The following is a 13,316-nucleotide window of genomic DNA, read 5'->3' as shown; positions in this document are numbered from 1 at the left end:
AGCGGAAACTGTAGCCAAAAAAGTAGCCGAAAACAAAACTTTGGTACAATAACCTGTATTAAATGAACAAACTGTCAGCCGCTAGCGGAAACTGCAGACGGACGAGCGAACGAACGAACGAACAGACGGACGAACGGAAGAAGGGACGGACGAACGGACAGACGAAAGAAGAGACAACGAACAGACGCACGTATGAACGAAGGATTTATGAACTCCACGTCATAATGCAGTCAAGAAACCCGGTCGTCAGAAACGTCCGACTGCAGAACGAACAACCAAAAGCAAGTTTAAATAGTGTTCAAGACGAACGAATTGACGGACGGACGAACGATTTGACGGACGGACGAACGGACGGACTAAATGAGGGACGAACGGGCGCACGGACAAACGAAGGAACGACCGAAGGGACGAAACTTTACGCCTAAACTGGATGTTCGCTTCCTTTAAAGGAACAGTGCCATAAAAGCGGAAAATGTTGCGCCGGACTAGCTTGTGCAGTCCTAGAGTGTCAACCTAGACTAGCCGGCGCATTCCGCACAGGCTTATAGGAGCAGATCATTACGGGATTTTGCTTAAAAAATACTTACTTTAAAGAAAAAATACCATAAAGGCGGAAATTGTTGTGCCGGATTAGCCTATGCGCACTTCAGAGCATAGTCTCTGATGACACTTTCATAAAGGCGGAATGTGTTGTGCCGGATTATCCTATGCGCACTTCAAAGCATAGTCTCTGATGACACTTTAAGAACTTGAATTCCAGAATATGGCTCACTTTAACGCTTGTGAGAAATGGGGCGTGTCGATAGATTTTCCTAGCGTTTAATTACAAAAAAAAGATACAATCAAATAACGAGTTTCGTTTTTTTTTCGGTTTCGAAAATCTTTCCTGGAAAACCGTAAATATTTTAAATGCGGTCAAGTAGCATGATTTTGAAACCGCATCCTAAAAAAAAAATTTCGCAAATAAATTCCAGGCGTTAAACCTGCCAATACAATATTAAACTAACAAAATAGAGTTGAACCAAAGTTAAACCAGTTATAGTTGATATTAACATGTGTATTTAGTATCTCTTTATTGGCCATATAACTCATTCAGCTTAACACTCATGTATAGGCTTATTATTGACTATAATTGTAATGCCTGCTGTAACCACTTTTGGTAATAGTTTTAATACACTGGGTCATATGAATGACAAGTTGCCTTTTCAATTTTTAAGTAATTATTGGAATTTATGTTTATTACTTTAATAATATATATGATATTATTGTGCATTACAAATGTAATTAATGCGTGTATTAAGTATCGTTTAAAGTCCCTATCGAATTTCATTTAGTTTTTTTTCTAATCGAAAATAAAGTCTAGGCGGAAAAAGTCGACCCTAATTAGCCAGTGCGGATCGCACATGCTAATCTAGGACGACACTCTACGCACAAGCATTAAGCCACGTTTTCCCAGACTAAAGCTCATATACAAATACGAATGTTGCGTGTGATGGGAAAGATATGGGCAGACGCCATAAACAAGGACGCTGGTGTGACTGGAAGGCGAAAAACAGCATTTTTACCGAAAAAGTAGTCCTTACTACGACCATCAGACATTTCCAGAAACACAATCTTAGGTCGCCGTAAGGACGCCAGTCCGGTGTGACGGGGCTAGCGTAGTAACAAAGTAATACAAAACAATCAACGTCCCAAGTCATTTGTATCACAGAGTCATGTCGAGCCTCGTGGTTCCGGTGTTATTTATTTATTAGCGAATAGGTCTTTAAAACTACTAAATTAGTACATCGGTATATGTGAGTTAGGGGAGTGTGTAGTTATAGTGTAAATAGCAGACATGTAACATGAATACACAATTAGAGGTAGTTAGTGAACGAAAACAAAACTTATCCGGAACAAATATTACTAAAGATCGACGACACGAAACAATTAAGTGTCATTATTACACAAAGAAATCGCCATTAACCCTTTATTTGGGTCCTCATCCCGCAGTCAGAAAAATGATATTAGAGGGTGAGGCATCGTCTTATCTTTTTCGACGAAATATGCCTAATGTTTCCTTATCATTTTCTTAAAACATGTTCGAGATTCTCAACAAAAAAGTCGATATGCGTCATGAAAGTAAAAACATCAACATTAAATTGCAAATGGTAATTCGTGTCGCCGCATTCGGCATGTTGCAGACGTTTTTACCCGCTCACCGCGTTTTAGTAAATGAGGCTATTGGTAGACGGTATTTCGACATAATGAATATTCATTGTATTAAAATGAGGCATTTTTTACGGAGGATTCCAGAGATAGTCGATATATTACGATTGATACCGGAGATTTTGATTTTGATGTTTAGAGTGATCTTCCGGCAATAGTAATTTACGCTGCAATTTACGCTGGAATTATGTTTTTGAATACTGGTTCTCCTTTTCGCAACGTGAACTATTTATAATGGCGGTGTATGCAAACCGAAAACTAATCCTAAATCAGAGACGTACTAGAAATCGACTTAAGAAGAAATATGGATCAACAAAGATATTAACAGCTTGTTAAATTCAGTAGCAACATAGCAAAATGCACATAGTAAAACAAAGAACGCCGTTAGAATAAGCATTCATACAAAGTCCAAAAGGTTGACTGCAGTTGTCAATAACACACACGCAGAAAAGATATAAATGAAGATAATATAAACTTATCAATATGACACATGTATATGAAGTGCTTGTATAGCTAATGTAACTAGGCGAAATGCAACTACCATGTTACAGAATGCACATGACAGTTGTTAAAATAAGAATGTCATTTAACATCATGCATGCACTGGCGGAAATTCCCTTCCATATTTATATAGAATTTGTTTCACAACGCTGTGTGATTTCCTTGCCTCAAAAGTATTTATTTATTAAATATTAATATATTACAAATACTGCGATAATTTATGACAATTAATTAACTTAAGGTTCTCATTATATATGCATTTTATGTGTAATGCGTTCTCTCAACGGACTTATCAATGGTTTAATGCGTGTGTGTATTTGACGACGCGCTGTTAATGCTTTAGTCATAAATAAACTTTCATTCTGTTTTGTTCTGTTTTATTATTCACAAAGAGAGCCCTGGTCTAATTACATTAATCATTCATACGAAAACACGAGGAAATCATCTGACAAAATACAATCAATGATATAAACATGCAATAATTCATTTTCACTACTTTTCATAGATTAACAAAAATCATAAACAAGCTTTGAACTTTCAAAGTACTTTGTACTCTGATTCAAACGTGTATATTTTTTAGATGGACAATTGGATTGTCTGTATTGTTTAACAAAAAGTGCTTTATAAAACATTCAATCCATAAACAAAACTTCAAGTCGAAAACAAAGTTTATTTAAAAAGAAATTTAACGCGTTCTGAGAAAACTGGGCTTAATGCATGTGCGTTAAGTGTCGTCCCTGATTAGCCTGTGCAGTCCACACAGGCTAATCAGGGAAGACACTTTCCGCTTTTACGGTATTTTTAGTTTCAAGGAAGTCCCTCCTTACCGAAAATCAAGTTTAGGCGGAAAGTGTCGTCCCTGATTAGCCTGTGCGGACTGCACAGGCTAATCTGGGATGACACTTTACGCACATGCATTAAGCCCAGTTTTCTCATAACAAGGCTCAAATGCTTTATTCTTCCTTACAATTCCCAAATCCACCCTTTGATTTACTCACTTTTGCACATCATCCCGGCTAATGCCAAGCAGTTCTCAACTGGTTCCCGTCTACAGGCCTGAATGGTCTTTTCTGAACCAGAACACATCAGTCGATACACGGTCGTGCCGGGTACAAAGTGGCTCATTGGATAATGGTTCGAGGTGGCGTCTAAACAAAAACAACACAATCGAGACATGCAAATTACAATTGGTTGATTAAATTAAATATACATTCACTGAAGAGTAATTCAGATCCTGTTGTTGCTACTCATATTCATGCATAAGCAATCACGTGAACGGATTCGTATGGTGATGTATTTAATTGGATGTTACACATGCAATTTTGTGCTTTTAAGGTTGATAATCCAGGCAGATACATGCATGCAGTATACCGTAGAAATTTAACGTCCGTATTATAATTGCAGTTCAAATCAACTCAATTCAGCCCCTAGTGAACGAGATATGAGCAATTTCACTGATTTGGGTTTTAATATGTTTCTATAACAATGTCGAAAATGCATAAACCATAAATGGCACGATGTTTGTGACTAAAGAGCAATATAATATAATTATGATAACATTTTTATGCCAAATGCTTTGCCTTGTTTTTAATTTAATATAACCATTATGGATATGTTTATATATGTGTACTTTAATATTGAATGTTTTTATTGGCTACTGTGTGTTTCACTGACTTATAACTTCACGGTATTTCACTGACAAACGTTCAAACGCAATGTAAACAGTATTCTGGACTCACCACAACGTTTACGTATTTTTTTTAATTTAAAAGCATGTGATAACAAGATGTGTTTGTGAAACACTATGTCTCCCCATATATTTAAACTTTGACCTTGAAGAATGACCTTGACCTTTCACCACTCAAAATGTGCAGCTCCATGAGATACGAATGCATGCCAAATATCAAGTTGCTATCTTCAATATTTCAAAAGTTATGGCCAGTGTTAAAGTTTGACGCAAACAAACCAACAAATAGACAGAAACAAAATAAAAAAACAATATGTCCCCCAGTATACACTGAGTGACATAAAAAGTCCGATAATCGTTTGCATGGCATCAGTAGCGTATTATACTTGTCAGGAAATGCGTAAGTAAGCTCGCCACAAGCTCGCTTACTAACACGTTTCCTGAACTCGTTTTATAGCATATGGTTTAAAATGACAACTGAAATAACAGCGCGGACCTTTCAATAGCCACTTAAATCAGGAGAAATCGCTGCCACAATCTCTAGTCATTGTCAAGATCAACTCACTTTCCGCAGCGCCTTGGAACCCGATCTGTCTGCAGACGACGTCTATTTCGGAATGGTTCCAGCCCTGGTCAGCACAAAGGGCGATTCTCGAGTTGTGCAGGTCGTTTTGTACCTCCACTCGTCCGTCCCCGTGCTTCCGGATGTCCGTGATCACCAGCATGCCTACACATATTACACAGGTCAAAGTTGGCAAACAATCACTGTTGAACACGGAAATAACTTTAAATTGAGTAGTTGACCTATTATGTGCGTAGGTAAGTTCGTTTTTCCTACACGTTCTTACCATGTTAGAATAGTTTAAATTGGTAAGAACACAATAAAAAGTAGTCTGAATTGTAAATGTAAATAAAAAACTTTAAGACAAAAACATTGAAAATCACTTAGGTCGAACATTCTGGATTGCACACCTGAGGTAGTAGTTTTGACTGCGTGTGCACATATGTCAGCAATTAAATAAAAATATTTAATCGATTTGAGGTAAAAGAGCTTTTTAACTTATTCGAAATTAAGAAATTAACACATGATAAACAACGATACCTTAGCTCAAAACAAGTTTCTATGTCGACGACTGTTTTAGTACTTCGCTTATATTTTATTAACCAATACGAATACGATATGCTTTATTCTATTTTAGTATATGGTAACACAATCAATATTTATTACAATAAATGTTCAGCTATTAACAATATTAGTAATTACCTCTACAGTTGATTCCCTCGCAGGGTGCGGACTGGTTGGAAAAGCCGAGACACCATCTGTCTTCGCCGGGCACGCCGCCATTGGAACATTTCCGGTGGCGCAGTTTGACGCCTCGTCCGCATGTTTCTTCCGTGCTACATGAGCCCCATTCACTCCACTGGAGCCATCCTTTAAAATGAGCCTTGTTCTGATAAAACTGGGTTTAATGCATGTGCATAAAGTGTTGTCCCAGATTAGCCTGTGCAGTCCGCACAGGCTAATCAGGGACGATACTTTCCGCCTTAACTTGATTTTCGGTAAGGAGGGACTTCATTGAAACTAAACATACCATAAAAACGGAAAGTGTCGGCCCTGATAAGCCTGTGCGGACTGCACAGGCTAATATGGGACGTCACTTTACGCACATTCATTATGCCCAGTTTTCTCAGAACGCGACTCATATGGTCACATGAAAAGGGTGATAATTACCGTTTCGTCTCTCTGTCCCCTGAAGCCAACATAACGTTAATAATTTTGTGGCTGAACAAATATGCATTGCATATTTATTCGTCAATCATGTGAAAGCTGTAATAGAGCTTTAGCTCTATTCTTTACCTAACAATCAATTACATTATTGCTTTCCATTTTTGCGCTATATAATTGTGCAGTTGTATAGTTTGCATTGCGATTGTTTTAGAGGCACGTTTTTTGCAGACATCCAATGCAAGGACTGTAAAAACTTCAAAATGCTCTAAATGTGAGATTGTTTAATGAAAAATTACATGCATTTAATATTAATAGTGCAAAAGCTATATAACTACTTGGGCATGATTGAAGAACGCACGACTTGTACTCGAGGTTGCGCCCGATGCATTGTGATGACGGTAGTTCTTCTGACGTCACGACGTCAATGCAGCGTCGACGTCTTGTTGTCCAGCCCTGCTCGCACGTGATAGAACACAGTCCCCAATTCTCCCAATTGTCCCAGTCGAACAGGTTCTCTTAAAATAATTTCATAGTCAATGGTTACATATTTTCTGAAACTGTTAAAAGATTCTTCAATAAGTCAGTTGGTATTTTGAAGCACAGTTAGTAATTATATTTTAGACGTTTTTTCTGAATCTATAAAATGTATGATAAGAAAAGTTGGGATTACGGAAATCTAACAACCTTATTAGTTCCATGTTACTTACACAAAAGCGGTCATATTTCCAGACTGAAAACGGCGCCGAACATATTAGATGTGTTCTTTTTGGATGATGCTTTTGTTGATGTCGTTTTATAATGAAAGTTATAATACAAACGCAACTGATAATACCCATAGTGAGGATAAGAGCTATCATGATGTTGTTGAGTATGACGAATAAGTAAAAAAATATACACAACGATGCTGCTGCAGCGTCTGCTCCTGTTTTTGATGATGATAATGAATGAACGCTGCTGCTATTTTTCTTTTACTTCTACTGCTGATACTGCTGATGATGACGATGATGATGATGATGATGATGATTGACGATGCTGATGAGTATAATGATGATGGCTATCATGATCTGCTGCTGCTGATTATGTGATGTTTACGATGATGATGATGATGCTTCTGTTGGTGATGATGACGATGACGATGAAGACGATGCTTCTGATGATGCTTCTGATGATTCTTCTGATGATGCTTCTGATGATGCTTCTGATGATGATGATGATGATGATGATGATGATGATGATGATGATGATGATGATGATGATGATGATGATGATGACGATGACGATGACGATGACGATGGCGATGATGATGATGATGATGATGATGATGATGATGATGATGATGATGATGATGATGATGATGATTATGATTATGACGATGATGACGATGACGATGATGATGATGATGATGATGATGATGATGATGATGATGATGCTGATGATGATGATGATGATGATGATGATGATGATGATGATGACGATGATGACGACGACGACGAAGACGACGACGAAGGCGACGACGAAGACGACGAGGAAGACGACGACGAAGACGAAGACGACCACGACGATGATGATGATGATTACGACGATGAGATGATTATAATCGTCAGAGTAATGTTTGTAATTACGATGCAGTAGAATTTTAAGAAGAAAATGATTGTGATCATGATTGTCGAGATGTTGAATAAAATGTAGTTAAAGACATCTGGTCATTATCAATCATACCATGTTATGGCAAAAGCTTCTAACAGAAAATGTAAGCGGTCACTTTGTGAACGCACTAAAAGCTATGTACAACTGTGTTAAATCATGTGTTCGTTATAAAAAAATTCACTTTCTGCATTTTTTAATTGCTCAATCGGTGTCAAACAGGGAGACCCCAGCTCTCCACTGTTAGCCATGTTTTTTTATAAATGATATTATACATAATGTTTCCCACAACGACCTCCCAGGAATTGTATGTATTGATACTCTGAAGATTTTTCTGTTATTATATGCAGATGATATGGTGTTGTTCGCCAAATCACCAGAAACACTTAACATTGTGTTAAAAGATGTTGAAAATTATTGTGATGCATGGGGGCTGAAAATTAATGTCTCAAAAACAAAAGTTATGGTTTTTGAAAGAGGAAGGGCTACAAATTTTGAGCTATATATTTACAATACCTTAGTTGAAACTGTATGTTCGTTCAAATACCTAGGCATACACTTGTTCAAAAATGGTAACTTTTACAGATCCCAAAAATTGATCGCACCACATGCATCCTTTTCATTAAGTAAATTATTTCAGGTATTTGATACAATTGATTTACCAACACAGCAAAGAATACAATTATTTGACTCCCTTGTTGCACCAATTCTAAATTTTTGCTCTGAAATATGGGTCTTCCATCATGCAAAAGACATTGAATTAATACATACTAAATTTTTGAGATCACTTCTTGGAGTAAAAAAATCCACAAACTCATCCGCACTGTGCGGAGAACTCGGTAGGATTCCTTTTCATGTAGGTCGCCAAATTAATGCGCTAAAATACTGGTATAAACTGATAAATATACCTAACGATAACATTGTAAAAAAGGTGTATAACATGCTAAAGAGAGATACTCTAAGGAATAGAACTAATGACAAAAACAAGTAGGTATCAAATATAAGGGAATGTCTTGTAACAAATATTGGATATTTGGAACTCAAAACATTTAGATTTAACCACTCTTGAAATTGTTAAGAGGCGAATTATAGATAGTTATCACCAAACCTGGTATTTCGATGTAAATTCATCATCTAAATTAAAATAGTATTCTCTTGTTAAACAAGAACTCAAATTAGAGCCATATTTGCAAAAATTCATGAAAAGAAATATAGATTTTCTCTGGCTAGATTCAGAACATCCTCGCATAAACTTGCTATTGAAACCGGCAGATATACGAACATGCCCGTGAATCGAACCTGCCGATCCTGTAACATGAATCAAATTGAAACCGAATACCATTTTTTACTTGTTTGTCCAATGTATAAGGAGCTCAGAATGAAATATTTTAAATCTTATTACTGTCATACCCTACACTTAATAAATTTGAATTGCTTCTAAAATCAACATGTAGTACCAGCTTATAACATATCGCCAAATTTATATATAATACCGAGAAATTGAGAATAGGCACTGATTAATAACAAAGACACCATTTATATACTTTTTTCACTAGAAGGAATCAACCTCTCGTTTCATTTACGAATACTTTATGCCATTATAGTTAGAAATGTGATGCTAAATTCTTTGTTGTATGTTCTGTTGACGTTGTACTTCTCCGTGTCACTTTTATTTATAATTGTGCTGTTATATTGTATAATGTTTATGCAATAAAATTTTGGACTTGGACTTGGAGTCTATAAGCAGAAGGATACTTTTCTGTGCACAGTTCTCGCCCGTGTATTCGTCAGTACATATGCAGAAGTACGTCCGCTCCATGTTGTGGTTGACGGTGTCCAGGCAACGGCCGCCGTTTTCACACGGATCATGAGCGCACGGACCAAGAGCTTCCTATAAAAAACACGTTATTTAGTGTGTGTTTTTTAACCGTGTTTTTCCCCCCAATATATGCATGTATCCAAATAAGTTATGGCAATTCTTTAGATGCGCTATCTATTTTTATGAATTATTTTATCAACAATTGATTTAAATTACAAAATAAATGTGTAGTTCAAAAAACGACGAGGTTGATCAATATATTCCTGGTATGAACATGTGAAAAATTTCAAAAACGTTTTTAAAGTCGATAAACATGTCTGTAACATATATATTTTCTCCAAACTCCTATTGTTATGTATATATGGCTGACCGTTAGTTTTCTAGGACAAAAACCGAAAAGCCATCTATTAACCGAGTTTCGATTCGTCAATGGAGACATGTTATACGAATTTTAAAACTATAATTTTTACAACTGTTTTTTTTTTGCACAAAATACTATAGACGCGAAGAGATGAAGTTATAAGTACTTTTTCTATGTTTACTACGAATTGGAGCTTTTTTTGGCGAAACGATTATATTGTTGAAAAATAAATTGTATTTATCTTTTATTTTGCGCCATTTGCTATGATTTGCAAAAATTAATTCATCAATTGTGAATTAAATCATTTTTTTTAAAATCAAACAGATATAAAGATTCAAACACATATTAAAGCTCATTAAAAATATTCAAATAAGTTCAATTCTTCGTGTATGTACGATTTAGAGTGTTAGACGTTTCAAGGTGTGACTTTGAAAGGTGTGACCATTATTTAGTTTGAACCAAGATCTTAGAAACACCTGTTGGAATAAATATTGAATCATTGATGTCAATTTTCTGCATTTGGTCGTTCTATACAAGCGTACATTATTAAGTAAGGTGTGTATTTTGCAGTCTTTTACAGCTAAAATCACCACATTAAACACGTTCTTAAACACAGATCACACAATTGTTGGTGTAAACCAAAATGTGTTTGTACTAAAAACGCACCACTTTAATTAAATCTTCATAAAATGTGATCGCCATAATAAATACCTGTTCAATAGAAAACGCCGCTCGCTGGAAGTATTCGCTGCTCGTGCCCTTTGCCTCGTCCTGGAGACTTCCGGACGCCATCACGTGGTCGGCGTCATTGAGCTCGCAGGTGTGCGCCAAGTGCTCGAAATTGAACGAGCGGCATCGGCTGGATTTGAGGCACTCGTATGCACAATGAATCACTTGTCGTTTGGTGGTTAAACTATTGTACACATGACCAACCAGTCTTTTTCCAGGAAACGAAATATTCGAATTCTCGCTGCGGTGAAAATCGTACTTTTTGAAATCTGTTTCCGCACTAATAACATCGTCAATAACATTTACCAATATATTTATCCCAATTATAAATAAAGCACGGGTCTTCATTTTGATACCGAAAAATCGCAACTTAAATTGTATTCCTCTTATCGAATAGGTCGTTTCAAAAATACAAAATGATAAAACGCTTCTTTGAACGCGTCTCACAAAATATAATACAGACTCATGCGTTGTTTCTAAAACACTGACTTTAGACTAAAACGTGCCCGAATTCTTATGAAGCCGAGATTGAAAAACAATTAATTATGAAATACCCCGGTAGCTTAATTAGATTGTTGATCAGATACAAATAGAATAATATTTCCGGACATTAATTATATAGATTGCCGTTGGTCATAGAGGGTCGAAGTACGACAGAGCCGCAAATAGCATGCGTCTCTTGATAAAATAATGCGAGCGTTGATGTATCGGACTCCTATATTTATCTCTTTTAAAGAATTGTTATGCCAAAAGATGTTCTCTTTTGCACGTACGTTTGGCATAACAAATTAAAATAAATTGAATTATATATGACAAATAAAAATAAAGTAACATAAGTTAAATCACTATCATAGAACATAAAATGATGACATATAAAGCAACGAAAAATAACACAAACAATGTAATTTAATGCAACGGAATGCATAGCAACGTATTTTATGTAATATGACACGTATCATAAATGTATATGTGTTATGCGTTAAAATTCAGTCCCAACTTAAAATTGTCGTAAAATCTTTGATTACACAGGGCGAAAAAGATTTTTGAAACAGGTTTATTTCAATATAAGAATTCTGTATAATCCTTGTTTTACCATCGTCTTTAACATTATGTTGTTTCAGCATATATTATTTCCTAGATAAAGGATAAGAGCATACAACACGTAAATAATAAACATTCTTGGTTTTTACGAGTCGACCAATGTTATTACGTCACGTGATCAATGGACGGTAGCAGGAAGGCAAGAATGTGACGACACGGTCAAAGTTGCGTAAGTACGTCAATGATTTCAAGTATGTTTCCACAGTCAGTTAAATGGTACACGTTTGATATAAACACATAGAGATTCAGAACTCATTTCTCATATTTTTAAAACTATTATTTAAAAGCATATGTTTAAAACTAATAATAAAAAATAACTGATTGTAATAATTGTGTCTATCCTGGATATTTCGCTTGAGTTCATTATTCCTGCATTTGATTCTGTACCATAAAAACATTTTTTGTCGTTAGTCTTTGAAAAACGACAATTGATTTATGTGGAGACGTAACGTACAGTATTAACACACATATTAAATTTGCACTCCATCAGCCATAAAGACTTCGTTGCGTTTTTTTCCAATGAAACATGAATGTAGGTGGTGATTTCATATTGTGCAACTTGCATTTGTTTGTAAGTGGATTGATGCACGGATATCATTTTGGGAAAATGACGTGTCAGAGGACATCAATAGTTTTCAGTGTTGGTGCATCAAACACAAACAAATCTAGCAATTAGCTAATCTTTGTAATATTTAATGGAAAAACTGCGACTGGTACTTCAACCAACTGCTGGTGGATGAAATGCTAGTTATAACAATAGCACGCTCGATTCGAAAATAAGATATTAGAAGCACTTCGTGGCATGTTCGGAAATATTGCATGGTATTTCTGGACCTGGTGGGGTAAATGCCCTGTATATGTCCTCACTGATATGCATGCACGCGTATATACATTAATTATACAAACATGGTGCTTTCAGTAAAGTTGGTTAAATAAGGTAGTATGTTTCATATATATAATTATACTGATACATATTTTGCAAACTAAATGATTATATTTTTAATTTGTCCGATATTTTACAAATCACATTGATAACTTTTATAAAAACGTTATTTCTCTTTAAAATAATAATTAAGGCAAAAGTGACAGTTTCATAATAAGTTAAAAAAAATAACGTTCACGTTTTGTTTGAGTACATACAAAATTCACTAATAATTGTCTTCTATGTGCACTATTCTATTTTAATTACACACTATAATTTAGTTAAAATATGCATGTATAACACATTAACTTGTTGTTTGTATATTTTTTAATAACATTAACGATGCAGTTTTCAATTTAAGACACAATAATACATTGTTCTACTGAGTAGACATACTATAAAACATAATAAACGCCGATATCTAAAGCAATATTACCAAAAGTATCAATACAAGCCATACTTTTAATCCATGTGCTACTATCTATTTAACTAGCTAGTCATTTTGTATATCTTTTTAGCTTGAATCATAACAAACATATCGACTGGTTACAAAAAGACATGTCTTTCACTAAAACAGATAGTCGCCGTATGGAATACTACTCAGATGGTTAGCTC

General features: G+C 35.5%; 1 protein-coding gene across 3 annotated transcripts in view; it reads right to left on the bottom strand.

Moving 5' to 3' along the window:
* LOC127837990 (adhesion G protein-coupled receptor B1-like) overlaps positions 1-6,818 on the bottom strand; it is a 31,109-nt gene extending 24,291 nt beyond the window's left edge. For 2 of the 3 annotated variants that reach the window (XM_052365457.1, XM_052365475.1), the window contains exons 1-4: positions 6,461-6,818; positions 5,661-5,828; positions 4,962-5,123; positions 3,708-3,857 (exon numbers count right to left, since the gene is read on the bottom strand). In XM_052365457.1, the coding sequence (XP_052221417.1) occupies positions 3,708-3,857; positions 4,962-5,121 (310 nt within the window). In that variant the 5' untranslated portion in view covers positions 5,122-5,123; positions 5,661-5,828; positions 6,461-6,818. Of the gene's footprint in view, positions 1-3,707; positions 3,858-4,961; positions 5,125-5,660; positions 5,829-6,460 lie in introns of those variants that run through there. The other variant, XM_052365468.1, reaches the window with a different exon arrangement.
* Positions 6,819-13,316: the final 6,498 nt, after the last annotated feature.

Source organism: Dreissena polymorpha, chromosome 1 (assembly GCF_020536995.1).
Source record: "Dreissena polymorpha isolate Duluth1 chromosome 1, UMN_Dpol_1.0, whole genome shotgun sequence".
Lineage (NCBI taxonomy): Eukaryota > Metazoa > Mollusca > Bivalvia > Myida > Dreissenidae > Dreissena > Dreissena polymorpha.
The sequence above is the reverse complement of the archived record's forward strand: the minus strand, read 5'-3'. Positions and strand labels throughout refer to the sequence as shown.